The sequence below is a fragment of the Microtus oregoni genome, unplaced genomic scaffold (genome assembly GCF_018167655.1).
Source record: "Microtus oregoni isolate MIOR12 unplaced genomic scaffold, Mior012 000047F_ref0000412, whole genome shotgun sequence".
NCBI lineage: Eukaryota > Metazoa > Chordata > Mammalia > Rodentia > Cricetidae > Microtus > Microtus oregoni.
In genome coordinates this window covers 1,387,666-1,404,299 of record NW_024543221.1, presented here as the reverse complement: position 1 = coordinate 1,404,299, position 16,634 = coordinate 1,387,666, and the positions used below count along the sequence as shown (strand labels likewise).

The 16,634-nt window shown below is 34.6% G+C and overlaps 1 protein-coding gene across 4 annotated transcripts in view; it reads left to right on the top strand.

Moving 5' to 3' along the window:
• Nucleotides 1–16,634, top strand: part of Akt3 (AKT serine/threonine kinase 3) — a 248,082-nt gene that overhangs the window by 191,147 nt on the left and 40,301 nt on the right. For all 4 annotated transcript variants that reach the window (XM_041635417.1, XM_041635418.1, XM_041635416.1 and 1 more), the window contains one exon: nt 6,228–6,356. In XM_041635417.1, coding sequence (XP_041491351.1) covers nt 6,228–6,356 — 129 coding nt within the window. The remainder of the gene's footprint in view (nt 1–6,227; nt 6,357–16,634) is intronic.

Genomic DNA, 16,634 nt, shown 5'->3' with positions numbered 1-16,634 from the left:
CTGTATATGTATGATGTGTGCATCTATCTATCTATTGATAATGCATCTGTATATGTATGTATGCATCCATCTATCTATCTATCTATCATCTGTTCGTTTATTCTTCTTGACCTATAATAGAACAAATGTTTCTCATCTCAGGGTCACCCTTGTGACCTTGCCTTCAGAGGGTTCAGAGGCACCTCCAGAATACAATTGAATGAATGATGAGCATTTAACACACTCAGTTCCATGCTCATTCAATCTATTTTTGGTGCTGCTTTGGAATGTGTGTTGGTCACCTAGATCTAAAATGTGCTGAGCAGGAATTCCTTGTTACCTTCTTGTGCCTGAGGCATCATGATGCCTAAAACTTGAATTTCTCAGGCAGCCTTTCAACTGACCTTGGAATAAACTCTGAATTTCAGTTGTTTAGCTTTACTATGAGGTATAAAAGCTTTGGAAACAATGATTAAGGATAGCAAAGAATTTTAGAGTTTTATTCTACACACCAACAAAACAGAAAGAAACTAAGTGGGTTGTTATTTTTTTTTTTGCCCACAGATCACCATGAAAAATGTTTTTAAAAGTTTTTTGTTTGTTTTGTTTTTTTATAGTTTTTTTTGTTGTTGTTTGTTTGTTTTTGAAACAGGGATTCTTCGTATAGCTTTAGAGCCTGTCCTGGAACTAGCTCTTATAGTCCATGTTGGCCTTGAATTCACAGAAATCCTCCCATTTCTTCTTTCCAAGTGGTGGGATTAAAGGCATGTACCACTACTACCTAGCTTAAAAGGATTTTAAGTTTACAGTTTCTTCATGTACAAATGGAATCAAGATCACTGTCAAATAATGTTTACCACTTGAGTTGAGCAATAAATGTTGCCATTTATTGGTAATGTAATTATATAGGCATTGTATTTTAATAATGCCCAGCCCCAAAGTGTGATATTCCTTAGAGTTATACTTTTATTCCTTAGAATATTCCTTAGAGTAATATTTTTTTAATTTCATTTTTATTTTTCCATTTTTTTATTTTACTTTTTTAAAAAAGAAAACAAACATGATTTTATTTTATGTACCAATTCCAGTTCCCACTCCCTCCCCATCCCCCATCCACTCCACAGAGAGAGTAAGGCACATTGCTGTTAGGAAGGTCGAAGGCCCGCCCTAGTATAGATATAATATCTATCAACAAGTTGTCCATCCAAAGATAATGGGTTCCCAAAAAGCCAGTACAACAGTAGGAATATTCCTGCTTTTGCTAGCTGTGCATCTATTAATGGTAAGCTACTATAGTATCCTTAATCTGGGAAGCTTATTGTGGAAGTAAAACAGATGTCTTAAATTTTAAAAATTGAGAGTGCTTGAACAATAACCAATAATGAATTTTGCATTTATTAGGAAGAAAGGAAAACCATGATATTTAGAAGAGAAAATCAAAGAGAGAGCATTTTCAAATGTTTAGTTTCTTATTTACACAGTAGAACTGGATTTTAACTAATCTAATATGCAAATTATTGACATTAAGAGTTCTGAGGCAGCGAATCTTAGATGTTTAGGTGAATTTGTGGATCCTGTAAGCTCATGAATCACCTCACTTATGATTTTTTTATATATTGTATAAGAACATTAGTAAATCATGTGCAAAATACTGAGTATATAATGATTGTATATTACTTCCTAATTTATCTTGATACAAGATTAGACTTTATTTTTTAAAAAAAATATGGGGTATTTTCTAAGGTGATTACTTCTGTTTATTCTTTGGTGATAAGTGATTTTTTTGTCATTCATAATGTGATATTTTAGGAATGATAAAATATGATAATGATGAAAAACAAGTAATTGGTGAATGAAAGTAGACATGTAAAATAACTAGGAAATAGATGTTTATATTTTATTTTATTTAAAAACTAATGAAAGTACTTTAACAAATTTACTAAACTGTAGAAATATTTTTTTAGGTTTTCATCCTTGAACTTTGCTTTTTTATTAAAGTATTGTTCAGTAGTTCTCAGGACATTTTGATAACTTAAAAATCATCCTCTGAATGGCCCAGCATTGAGGTATGCACTGTGCAGCAGAGGCAGGAGCATTGCCCTCAAAGCCACATGGATTTGCATCATGAATTCCAGGACATTCTGGGCTACACAGCTAGACTTTTACCCCAAACAAACAAAAGCATTGTTTTTTTCTGTTTGTTTTGTTGTTTTAAGAAAAGTATACCAGTCTTTTGGACCACCAACCAGCTCCCAAATCATGACTCATTTTGAATACTCTGCCCAGCTTAGTCCTTTTTTTTTCTTTTTTTTTTTTCTTATTTTTAGCTAGCTCTTTTAACTTAAAATAATCTGTTTCACTTTATCTATCTTTTGTTTCGGTTTTTTTTTTTAACCTTCTTTCTGTATATCTTGTTTTCTCATGTCTGGTTGACTAGCAGCTGAGTGACTTCTGGCCCCAGGTGGGTGTCTATTTCATTTTCTCCTTCTATTTCTCTCTTTTCTCCTGAGCCTAGATTTCTCCTGTTTATTCTCTTTGCCTGCCAGCTTTGCCTTTCCCTTTTCTGCCTAGCTATTGGCCATTCGGCTCTTTATTAGACTAATCAGGTGTAAGCTCTTTGTTGACCAATCAGGCAAGGTCAACAGATGCAACACATCTTTATGTAATTAAACAAATGCAGCATAAACAAATGTAACACACCTTTGAGGCAGATTGGTGTAATATATACAAACTAGATTGTAATGGGTGCATAGTAGGATAAAAGATTTATTCTTTTTTTCTAATGAGTATTTATTATTTGATCTTTTACAAAAACTGTTTCACAACAGAATAGACATTAAGTTCTCCATCATTAAGAAATGATTGTCACATTCGTACAGTTTTAACTCTTTTTTTTATTTATCTCATTGTATGCTTAAAACCCTCATTTCAAATAGGTACTGTAATTGAGTATTGTGTGCAAATGAAAGTTAGGTATGTAAAAATTAATGAGTCAGAGATTATCAGTGAAAAGGGGCAGAGCACTAATTTAATGCAAACCACCAGACTTCACTCAATACCCTAATAATCATTTTGCTGTCTCCCCCCACCATTTATTGTGTTCCCGTGACCTTTACTCTGACTCCTTCCCATTTCTCATTTCTTAGTATATCTTTGTAATACTTTTTGAAGAGAAGCTAATGCAGTAATATAAAAGGAATGATAGCCAACTGCCTTGATTTACTCAAAAATTTCCAGTTAGAGCATTTTAAAGTTCCATGTTCTGAGAACCAACTTCTGGGACAACTGGGAACAGTGGTCACCATTGTTCTGTACTTGTCAATCACTTGTCAACTGGGAACAGTGGTCACCATAGTTCTGTACTTGTCAATCACTTGTCAATGAAAACAGTGGTCACCATAGTTCTGTACTTGTCAATCACTTGTCATTGACTTAATTTCTTTCTTTAGCTGAGAGATGAATCCACAAATCTTGGTGCAGTTCAGGATTTTATAAAAATAAATTTTACCCAAATTTTGGGAAAAAAGACAAGTTTATTTATTTTGGATTCTTTTTTCTTTTGTTTAACACTAATCATTCAGAATAGGTTTTTTCACATGCAGCAAAATTTCTGGGGGCTGACAAGATGGCTCAGTGGTTAAGAGCATTAGCTGCTCTTCTAGAGGACCTGGGTTCAATTCCCAGAACCCACATGGCAGCTCAATTCCAATTCCAGGGGTCTGACATCTTTATACATACATACATGGAAGCAAAACATCAGTGCACATAAAATAAGAATAAGTAAATCATTAAAAGAATACTTTCTGATGCATATAAATCATATGAGCAGGATTGGTGTAATGCATACAAACTAGATTATAGTGTGTGTGCAGTAGGATATAAGGTTTATTCACTTTTTTCTAATTGGTATTTATTATTTGATCTTCTACAAAAACTATACATTATGTTTATAAGAATTATTACTATTTTTAGAAATACTATAGAATTTTAAATTCTTTAACACATTAGTTAAATAAGGACTAGTATGAATATTCATAGAAAACACATTTTATTTCTGTCCGGTGCTCCAATGTGGGTCTCTCTCTCTGTCTCCTTTCATCGCCTGATGAAGGTTAATATTCAGGAGGATATACACATGCCTATATGTTTTTCTTTGGGATCACCTTCTTATTTAGCTTCTCTAGGATCACGAATTATAGGCTCAATGTCCTTTTTTTATGGCTAGAAACCAAATATGAGTGAGTACATCCTATGTTCCTCTTTTTGGGTCTGGCTTACCTCACTCAGGATAGTGTTTTCAAGGTCCAAATCAGGAGCAGAAGGAGAGAGAGCACGAGCAAGAAACCCAGGACCGCGAGAGGTGCACCCACACACTGAGATAATGGGGATGTTCTATTGGGAACTCACCAAGGCCAGCTGGCCTGGGTCTGAAAAGCATGGGATAAAACCGGACTAGCTGAACATAGCGGACAATGAGGACTACTGATAACTCAAGAACAATGGCAATGGGTGTTTGATCCTACTGCACGTACTGGCTTTGTAGGAGCCTAGGCAGTTTGGATGCTCACCTTACTAGACCTGGATGGAGGTGGGTGGTCCTTGTGGGCAGGGAACACTGATTGCTCTTAGGGCTGACTAGGGAGGGGGACTTGATCGGGGAGGGCGAGGGAAATGGGAGGCAGTGGCGGGGAGGAGGCAGAAATCTTGAGAGATAGAGGGGGGGGAGGGGAAGGGAAAGGAAGGGGAGAGAAGAGAAGAGAAGAGAAAACACATTTTAAAATAATTAAGAACAGGGAATGTAGGTTGTATTCAGCAAGGCAACTGAGCTTCAGCATGTGCGTCGTTTTAACTGTGGCAAGTTAGAGGAGCTGAATAAGGGATGTGTTTAGAAAAGGGCACAGAGAAAAGAAAGACCAACAACAGCAGAGAAAAAGATAAGAAGAGACACTCTTGAGAGTTCTTGGTTGGAGTTAATACTCAGGACTTAATACTACTTATGCAAATTGGGCTTTATTTCTAGGTTGTAGGTTGGTAGAAAAATAAAAGAAGGATGCAAGCAAATGTATCTGAATTTGGATAAAATAGCTTAATTTTTGGAAAATAGTTTAATAGTATAGTTAAAGTTCTTTTTATCGCTCTGTAAGTAAGCTGAAGAAACAGTTACTGTTCAGAAGTACATTTTGTTTGGAATGTATTGCACATTCAGTTCAATCAAGTAATCTGTTGAAGTGCTATATAAAAAGATATGTCTGCTGTGGTTTCTGCTTTGAACATAACTTGCTCACTTACATTTTTGATTATATAAAGCATGACCATATTGCAGATGTTGTGTACATATTTGTATAACTTGTATCTAACCTACCTATGTTAATATGTGGCATTCTCTGTTTCACATTAACTTCAGAGTTCTGAAAAATACTTTGAATGCCATATTAAGGTTATCTACTCCTTAAATAAAAGTTAAGTATTCTGCACCTTGTTAAGGTGCTTTTCACACTTTGTATTCTGTATGCAGCTGTATGATCATATCTCAATCCACACAGATCTCCATGTGATGATACTATAGCTGATGTTTGAGTAGGAGGGTCAACTACACTGGTATTCTTAATTGTGTTGGCTTTGCCAAAATTTCTTGTTCCCTGAGCATCTCATTAACTTGAGATGTATGATTTTTGTGAAAGGTTAAATCTTTACAATTCTCTTTGTTACCTATCAATTAAAGTTGAGTTCAGAGACTCCAGCTTTATAGCATGTTTCACTTTGATATTCTTTTTCTTTTTATGTTTAAAAGAGTTGGGATTTTTTAAATAAGAACTACAAAAGGAATTCTCTTAGAAAACTCAATCTATCAAAAGAATGTTTCTGTAAGCATAAAACAGTATGCTAACTGTCAAGGGAATATTGAAACTGACAGTAAATGATATGAAACTTGGTTTGTGTAAATACTTTACAGTACAAAGTATTGATGTTGCTTACTGAGATGTATTCTGATGTCTTTTATCAATAGAACTTAATCAGAAATGGTTCTTAAGGCTATGCTCCTTTTTCCACTGATGTTAAAGTCAGTAATTTTTTCACAACAAATGTTTGATAAAAGATCCTTCATTTTACATGTGAAGTTATAGGACTTGCAAGGCCTGACAACTCCATTAAATATACCCGTGTCTCTTTCTAGTACTTTATTAATCATTTTCTAAAACTGTTCTCATGTTGAAACTTACAGAATGATTTATGCTGTTTTTACACAGTTGGAGAATTTGATGCTGGATAAAGATGGCCATATAAAAATTACAGATTTTGGACTTTGCAAAGAAGGAATCACAGATGCAGCCACCATGAAGACATTCTGTGGTACCCCAGAATATCTGGCACCAGAGGTAGGCCTAAATTCTATTTAAAGGAACAATAGCACTAGTGTTTCTCAAGAGGAAACATTTTTTTTTTCAAATTGCAGTACTCCCTACTTTAAAAAAAAAAAAAAACAAGATTTTATTCAGAATTTATTTTGCCTTTAACTCATTTAATGAAGTATTTTCAGGCTACAGATGTGGAAATTAAGTTTTGTGGTTTGTAATAAAGTTTTTAATATGTTAAAGTTTGTAATGGTTTTAGTAAAGTAGATTAAATCATTTTTTCTTGCCTATATATTTTATTTTGTCTTATTTCTTTATATTTTACTTTGCTTATGAAAATAGAATAATTGAATAATTCAATAAGCATTTTATAGTTTTTTAAACAATCTTGGAATTTATGAAGCAGCAGTGATTATAGTACTTGTTGGTGTTCATGCTTAACTACTGGAAATTGGGGTTTTTTTTTGGAAAATGAAAAAAATCACTTATATTTTGTGGCTCACAAGAAAGGAGGAGGAGGAGGCTCCCAATCCATGAGGTGATCAATAGTTTATTTAAGAATCTATTGTGTTTCTGCTCTGTTTTGAGGATTTTGTGTGTGTGTGTGATGTGCCAGTGTAGGAGAAAGATAGAAAATGACTGCTCTCAAGGAACTCCTTCTATAGGACAGAAAGTGTGTGTGTGTGTGTGTGTGTGTGTGTGTGTGTGTGTATTAGTTTCTCATTAGTTTCTCATCCTTTCTCTCTAGGTTCTCCTTGTAACTTTTTCAACATTTCATGTAAATAAAATTACATGATATGACGCCTTCTATGTCTTGCTCTTCCCTTAGCAAATTGTCTTTGAGTTTCACCCACATTGTACAAATTTTGGCTGTTAAGGAAAATGCTCCTAAGATCATTTGTGTGTCATCTCATTTTTTGCCCTATTTTCAAAGGATCCACATCACTTTTGTCATATGTTTATTCATTGAAGCTGTTGTAAACACTCACAGACTCAAACAGTACATATATAGATTATACCACCCATTACAGAGGAGCATGTGAGGTGGAGTTACTGCAGATACATTTGGGTAACAAAATCTTTCACAGATTGATGGCTACACAAGGGATGTTTGCTCAGATACATGAGTACTAAGAAGGAGGAACCCAACACAGAGGAAGAGGAAGGAGTACACGGAGTAGTCAGAAGAGGTGGGAGCTGTATCAATGGCCCCACCCCCTTAGAGTGCAGGAAAAACAGTGTAGCTGATGTTAAAGATGAAGGACTCTTTCTTTGATGAGTAGGATTTCTGTTATTAATCATCACTCTGTCCCTGTGACATTTGAATACCATGCGAAATGTAGTGAAACTCATTTTTTATTTTAGTAATCTGAACCCAGCTGGGGGGGTATTGTGGGGCAAACAGTAATTCAGGGTTCTTTAAAAAACAAAAAACGTCTTTATTCTTTGAGAGTGTCATCTATGTAAATAATATATTTTGTTCATATTACTCCTCTGTACTTCCCAGGAGGATCGCTGTGGGGGTATTGTGGGGTAAATAATTCAGGGTTTTTTAAAAAACAAAAAACGTATTTATTCCTCGAGAGTGTCATAAACGTATTTATTCTTCGAGAGTGTCATCTATGTAAATAATATATTTTGGTCATATTACTCCTCTGCACTTCCCGGGAGGACCGGGATTCTAATTAGGGTTGCTAGACCACAAAGCCTACCTTCTTATCTTCAATTATATGAATGATGGCCCGACAGGAAACGGTAATCAGAAGAAATTAGAAATTAGAATAAATTATGTATTTATTAGCATGTTGCCATACAGTATTAGTTTTTTAAACTAGGAGTTCAATTAGCATTTCAAAAGACCTAGTAATTATAAATAAGTGCTAATACTTAAAATATAGTACATTTCCAAGTATTGTTGTCTAGCCAAACATGTAATTTTCTCTGTTATAGAGGCTAAAGTTTAAAATTCTGTTTTTGTGAAAGAAATGAAATTTTAGAAATTATGTTTTGTTTATTCAAATATAAGATCATATTTTCTGTATTACTTTTGTTTTTGTGGGAGTCAGGGAAATAAATTCTTTGTTTTTGTGGTTCAGTTGCCTTTGCTATACATTTGTGATTTGGAATACCAAAATTAGTTATGTCACAATTAGGAGAAATTATTCTGGAGAAGATAAATATGTCTCATTTGAGAAGCAGATGATCTTCTAAGAAACAAAAAAAAAAATACTGTTTTCTGTGGAGACATCAACTGAAAGACAAAACCAAGAACTGACTGTAAAGAGACTTGTTTCTACTCCAGAAACCATGTTTCTTTAAAAAAAATTAAGTAGTCATTCTACATATTTAGTATTTTTATTTTATTGTTGTGCATTTATGCGTGTGTGTGCATGGGCTGGCATATGCACGTGGCAGTCAGTGGACAGCCTTCAGACACTCACTCTCTCTTTATACCATATGGGACCTGGGAATCAAACTCAATTTTGTCAACTTTTCAGCAAGCACTTTTTACCTCCTGAGCCATCCCCTGGTTAATTCCTGCATATCTTTTTAAAGAATTAGAGCCTTTAAAAAGCAATTTGCTTTTCCATCTATGATTGATACAGATATTTTATTAATTTAAATTTTGACACATTTATAGAAAAAAGTGGTCATTGAAGTTCTTTTTTTGTAGATGACAAACTTTGAAACCACCAGATTTTCAAGTAATTTAAATTATGTGTCCTAAATATCTATATCTTTTACTACATTTTTGTTAAATCGGAATATCTTGGAATATATTGACGTTACCTAAGACATAAAAATGTACTTTCATATTCTAGTCATCAATTTGTGCCATGTCATTGAATGATATCTATTTGTGGAGTAAAGAAACACTGAATACTTAACAAGCTTTTAGGCTTTACGGTAGGTGCTAGGTATACAGAAAAACTAGGAAATGATTTTCTTCAATTATCTTTTGGTTTACTAAAGCGATAGAGTATAGTTAATACAGGTTGCTGCTCAGGAAAATAACATCTACAGTTGCATATAACAGTGGAGGACCAAATAAGCCCTCCTGGGGAGTGTGGCATAGGGACCCTAACACAGAATAGGAAGGGAGCGAGGATGGACATGTGGCTAGTGGTTGCAATGCAAAGGAACTCCCTTGGAATCCCTTGGGTAAAGGACTACCTGTGAATTGTAAGCCAGGGGTGTAATACAGAGGGATTTACATGGTCAGCTAGAGAGAGACTATCTCATGCTGAAACTAGCCTTTCTCTTTACTTCCAGATAGCGAGTGTCTACCGTGTTTCGAACCTTTCATTTCTATGCTGCACCCTGCTGATCTTTTCTTGCTGCTCTTGTGCAAGAATCCCGTTGGTGTTCTCACTTCTGCTCTTTGAGCACTCTCTGTACAGATTGTGGGCATCATGCAGCAGCCTTCCTTTCAACCTGCATGCTCTTCTTTTCAGTTATTTCTATCTGATTGTAGTGATTGCTATTTAAAATTGGATTGTGTGAACACCAAAGATTCCTCAAAATACATATGAGAAGTCATCTAATGCCAGTTTATTAAATGCCCTTTATATCAGACCTACAGCACATTTAGGGAAATGCTTATATTTAAATGGACTCTGATTATTATTATTATTTGGTAAATAACACCTGAAAAGGCAATTTTCTTTCTTTCTTTCTTTCTTTCTTTCTTTCTTTCTTTCTTTCTTTATTAAGGATTTCTGCCTCCTCCCCGCAACCGCTTCCCATTTCCCCCCCCCCCCCAATCAAGTCCCCCTCCCTCATCTGCTCAAAGAGCAATCAGGGTTCCCTGACCTGTGGGAAGCCCAAGGACCGCCCACCTCTATCCAGGTCTAGTAAGGTGAGCATCCAAACTGCCTAGGCTCCCCTAAAGCCAGTACGTGCAGTAGGATCAAAAACCCACTGCCATTGTTCTTGAGTTCTCAGTATTCCTCATTGTCCGCTATGTTCAGCTAGTCCAGATTTATCCCATGCTTTTTCAGACCTAGGCCAGCTGGCCTTGGTGAGTTCCCGATAGAACATCCCCATCGTCTCAGTGTGTGGGTGCACCCCTCGTGGTCCTGAGTTCCTTGCTCATGCTCCGTCTCCTTCTGCTCCTGATTTGGACCTTGAGATTTCTGTCCCGTGCTCCCATGTGGGTCTCTGTCTCTGTCTCCTTTCATCGCCTGATGAAGGTTAATATTCATGAGGATGCCTATGTGTTTGTCTTTGGATTCACCTTCTTATTTAGCTTCTCTAGGAACATGAATTATAAGCTCAATGTCCTTTATTTATGGCTAGAAACCAAATATGGGTGAGTACATCCCATGTTCCTCTTTTTGGGTCTGGCTTACCTCACTCAGGATAGTGTTTTCTATTTCCATCCATTTGTATGCAAAATTCAAGAAGTCCTTGTTTTTTACCGCAGCGTAGTACTCTAATGTGTATACATTCCACACTTTCTTCATCCATTCTTCCGTTGAAGGGCATCTAGGTTGTTTCCAGGTTCTGGCTATTACAAATAATACTGCTATAAACATAGTTGAACAAATGCTTTTGTCATATGATCGGGCATCTCTTGGGTATATTCCCAAGAGTGGTATTGCTGGATCCAGGGGTAGGTTGATCCCGAATTTCCTGATAAACCGAAACACTGCTTTCCAGAGTGGTTGCACAAGTTTGCATTCCCACCAGCAATGGGTGAGTGTACCCCTTTCTCCACAACCTCTCCAACAAAGGCTGTCATTGGTGTTTTTTATTTTAGCCATTCTGACAGGTGTAAGATGGTATCTTAAAGTTGTCTTGATTTGCATTTCCCTGATCGCTAAGGAAGTTGAGCATGACCTTAAGTGTCTTTTGGCCATTTGAAGTTCTTCTGTTGAGAATTCTCTGTTCAGCTCACTGCCCCATTTTATAATTGGGTTGATTAGCCTTTTACGGTCTAGTTTCTTGATTTCTTTATATATTTTGGAGATCAGACTTTTGTCAGTTGCGGGGTTGGTGAGAAAAGGCAATTTTCTAGATAAAATACTATTAATTGAAATATGAATACCTAAATAGGTATTTTCTCTTAACCTTTTTTGATGAATAATGACATTTACAGTATAATTCCTTTAGTGGCAGTTCTCTGATAGGAAGATAATCTTTGAGGAGATTATATAGATTAGGCTCTGACAAACTGTAAACTAGACTTCGCATTGTGTAGCGTCTCTGGAAAGTCATTGATATGTACAGCTTTAAGTGAGTTCATTTTTCTTGTTGTAGTCCAAGGAAATAAAACCAATCCATTAGAAAATTATAGACCATAAGATGTCTTGAGAGGATTCTGTTTTTGTAGTCTGTGCTGGGTTTAAACACCTATAAATTATAAAAGAAAATAGAAATCACATATAATTTTTTAAATTTCATTATTTAGTTTGGATCCTATTAAATCCAGATGATTTTATGCAGTGCTAATTATTTGGAGTCTCAGCTTTGCTCTTGAGTTAGCAGTACCTGCTCAACTTTCCAACTGTAAAACAGTTTGAAAATCAAATGTAGCTTACATGCAAGACCCAACAAAATTAAAAGTGTTAAGTGCGTTTTGGCAGTTCACTTTTATTGTGCCCAGTCCTCAAATGTACCAGCAGATAATCATCTGAATGTTAGTTATTTTTCACATGCTTATGTGATCACACAAAAAGTACATGCTAAAAAGAAGCAGATGGTGACAGATGGGCAAGGTTGAGGAAGGTGGTTTGGGGAACCCAGAGAAATGCACTTCTGTAATAGTGTAAAAATAAAACTATTTGATAACCAACTAAAAAAACCACAGAGATTCTGAAATGACTTGATTTTTGAGAAATGTATGATATCTAGCTGTGGTTATTTTTGAAAATTGAAATAGGAAATTTTATTTTTCTAAGTGTATAAAGTACATTTTCCCCCCTACTGACTAAAATGTAGTTTTAAATTCACTCTTTTTAGTTCTCAGAGCCCATTTCCAAAACATTTGGTTATTAGAATTCTGTATATTTTTCTTTTGATGCCTAATATCTGATATGAAGTATTGAGAATATATGAAATGCTTCTGAAAAATGATAACTTTTGGTAAGGAAGTTACCAAAAGTAGAATACATTAGAATTCTGTATATTTTTCTTTTGATGTCTAATATCTGATATGAAGTATTGAGAATATATGAAATGCTTCTGAAAAATGATAACTTTTGGTAAAGAAGTTACCAAAAGTAGAATACATTAGAATTCTGTATATTTTTCTTTTGATGTCTAATATCTGATATGAAGTATTGAGAATACATGAAATCCTTCTGAAAATTGATAACTTTTGGTAAAGAAATCTGTTTTATTGTAATAAATCATAGTACAAATGAAAATTAACTACATTAAATTTTAAAATCAGAAATATACATTAACTTCCTAAGAAGTAAGTAGGAACATGGAAAAGATGAGTGTGAGGCAGTGTAGGTGAAGGGACAGGATATCTGGCCGACTCTTCCAGTATCATCTTTGGGAACTCTGGGTGGGAGATGAGTGCGGCCAGTTACGTGTGCTTGCATCTTTAATCTGCAGGCAGAAATAGTAGTGTGCACAGTTACGTTCAGCGTAGTCCTTGAACAGGTTTTTTCTATATCCCGAAAAGTTATGAAATTGTTTTATACTACAGAGCCTTGTGAATAAGTGTTATTTTAAAACTTCCTTTTTCTGACAGTCTGGAAAGATGTCATCACTAGTATTACCAGGAAGTTAAATACTTTTAAGTCCCATCAGGGGCATAGTAATTAGTTCTGGTTGTTGTCTGCTTGATAGTTAGAATTTATATTTAAGAATCTCTATCAGATGAGTTGGCTTGTTACTTGATTAAATTTATGTCTTTACTATGGTCCTATTATGGGTGACGTTAACAGTCATCCCAAAGTCACATAACTGGATATGTTTAAACATGAAGTCAAATAGAATAAGTGCCCCTTAACTTTTACAGCTAGTGCTTTTTACTAATTTGGGAGGGTTTTTGTTTGTTTGTTTTGCTAGCTAAATCCCACATAAGCTTCTTTTTAATTTGATGAATCAGAAAATTTGGTATGTTTTTAGATGAAGTCCAAGGTTTAATTGTAAATTTTCTAATGATGCCTATTTTTACTTGACTTACAATGACACAGTTTCTTAGAATTCATTAATGTTTGTTGTTTTGCCATTAAAGAAGCAGTAGAGAACTATAGGAAGATATGTGTATGTATGATTTAGTTCCTGATATTTATACACCTGGCTTTTGTCTTGAGGGATTTTCCTAATCTGACTTTGGTTTGCTTTTGAATTTGTGATGTTAGTTGCCTTTAGGCATTTGTAGACTGCTAGGAGGTAACATAAAACTTAGAGCAATAGCATGACATTTATGGATGCCACATTAAGAGTTAGAGCAGTTGGCATTAAATAGAAAATGTTATTTAAAATAGTAATATGAAAAATATTGACAAACCATGAATCTCAGAATTTTATGAATTATAAATTATTATTATTACTTCTTGAAACTGTACTCTTAAAAGCTGAATAAGAAAACTTTTGTCATTTTTTTATCAAGTGCCAATTTGATAAAATATCAAATGATGTGAGGAATAGAGAAATAACCTTTAGAAGTGATGAAGTATATATTTTGATGTTTTTATATAACATATATATCAGTTACCTGAAATGTGGGGTTACCAAAGAAAAAATTTGAAAAAGTGGTAAATTGGTTCATCCAAGTTCACAGTTTACTTTCACAACATAGGTGTGTAGACAGTTTGTTTAGATGTTTGATTTTTCTCCCATCTGTTCTGTCAGGATTATTGATTGAGCAGCAAGCCACTCCAGGGCATACATCGTCTCCTTATAATTGGTAGTCTTGGGTGCATTGTTTGGTCTGACTAGCAAACTGAGAAAGGTATCCCTTTACTTACAGTAAATCTTATTTGGTAAAATAATACTGGAAATAAAATGTTTTTGAAAATGCCTATTATGTTAATGTTGGAAGCATTTACTTGATAATGTCACTTTGAAATACACAATTTTTAAATATCTTTAAATTACTGTTTAAGAGCTTATTTGTCAATTTAAAATTGTTTTTCATTTACCTACCATTTTTAAAAAATAAGTGTAAGTATTTTCATCAGCTGTTAACAAATGTTTTGTGTTAACTTATGCCTGCTTTAATATGCTTGAATATTAGGTTTTATTATGTCTGAGAGTAAAGCAATTTCTGGGTTCTGGTAGGAAAATTGAAACCCAGCCTGTTTCTTGGAGTTTGTGCTGTTTGACTTTTGATTTTACGTGGTCTCTCCTCACTTAATGGCATATACTTTTTCTCTTAGTACATTTTCTTTTGTCTCTTGTTTTTGTGGAAATTGTTTTGAGTGGACAGGCTACATCTAAAATTACAAAGGGCATTAGGATGGAAGGCAGCACTAAATGTCTGCACCCTTGCTGAGGTAAAAATCTGTGTCATTTTAAGGTAAGGCGTACTTGGGTCATTTCACCAAGATCAATTTTTTTTAACTGACGTCTTATCAGAATATGTTCTGATCTGCAATTATAGCCTAATAAGGTGATAGAGTAGGTTGAATGGGGCTGAAGTATACTTCCCTCTTACTGTGCTTTTAGACCACTGTCTTTCATACCCTTAGCAGTTTCACAGTGACCATGAAATTGATGAGCTGGTTTGCTACAGAAAAGCCATCATTTGAAGAGAACAGAGAGATTTTTAACAATTGCCTTAAAAAGTGCACTACTAGAATTTTAGAAAAAGGAGTTTGAATAAAGAAGAAAAACTTTTTTCCCAAAAATAATATAAAATACTTATGTTTAGAATAATTAATTTCATTTGGAAATTTGAGAGAAAATATATAATATGAATAGTAGAGTATGTTTCACATTGTGTCTGTGTAGCATGTAACAGTCATTTTTATCTTGATTTCTTGAACATTTCACTTCACAACTTACATAAAATATTTCTTTGTTGTTCATAGCAAAGGTTCTTAAGAGTGTGGCTGGGTTGTTAGAGTGCATTCCTAGCAATGCTAAAGTCTGCATGTCCGTAATACAATTCATTATATCAGGATTGTTGACCACAAAGAGATACAGCAAACAGTTCCAATTACGTTATCATGTATCTGTATGTCAGTGAAGGTCCATGTGTCAGATGCAAAACCACCTATATTAAGAATGTGTTTATTTTAAAAAGTAAATAAAATGTATTACATTTTATCTAACAGTTCTTTCTTACAATGTAGTTTTGGTTTTCAGTTGCTATTCTCTTCCAAATGAAACCCTCTTTTTATGTACTCCTGCCCTTCTGGCTGAAAACCAGGTATTTAAACAGAAATAAAGGATTGCCAGTTTTGCCAGCTGGGGATGAGAACCCGGCTGGTGAAATGTGGGTTCAGAAGGCAGTTAATCCAGCTTTATGCTTTTTATGGTTTTATGAAAAAAGAGGTTAAAAACCACATTTGGCTCCTTTTCATGTATGCCACTGTTTTGTTGGTATTGTAGGAATCCAGTTAGAGATTAGTTAGGCTTTTGTTTCGTTTTGTTATTTGGTAAAATTCTGTCTCAGTTAGATAAAGATAAAGGCCTAGAAAACTACGCACTCCACTGTGAACTTTGAGATAGTCACTGTTACTTTAAAAGGTCCATAATATATTTTAAGAAATAAAAAATTCCATATGCTTCCTGAAGCTATTCTTTGTATTCTGTTTGTTCCCATATTACTTACTCAGATACATCGAGTTTGAATGTTTTGTCTATTAAAAAACTAAAGTTTCTCTTTCAGAAAATATTTTCTTTAGTTACAGTAACCAGGCTTTTGATCTTAAGTTACAGATGATTTTCTTGATTTCTTTGACAATAAAACAACTATATGGTTGAAGTTTTACATTCTGCCCTTCATCTTTAAATCATTCTGCTCAAATGCCCTTTGTAGTAGTTAACTCTAATGTAACTATCAGAAATACATAAAATTCAATAAAGCATTTGATTAATTCAAAATAAGAATTTTCTAGTTGATGTAAATCGTATTCTAGATCAGGTTTTCTCAAAGCTTGAAAGGGTCAGATAAACTGAAGTTTAATATTAATTCAAATGTAGTTATCTAAATAAAGTACTGGACGTTGTCTCTACGTGAGGAATATTCTATTGAATAAGAGTCACATTTGCGGTGAGGGTATAACTTAGTGGTAGAACACATGGCCTACCTACCTTGCACAAGGCCTTGGGCTCTCCCGTTACAGTTCCATGCTGGGGTCAGTGCGCAAGTAAGTGGCCGTGTTTGGATTT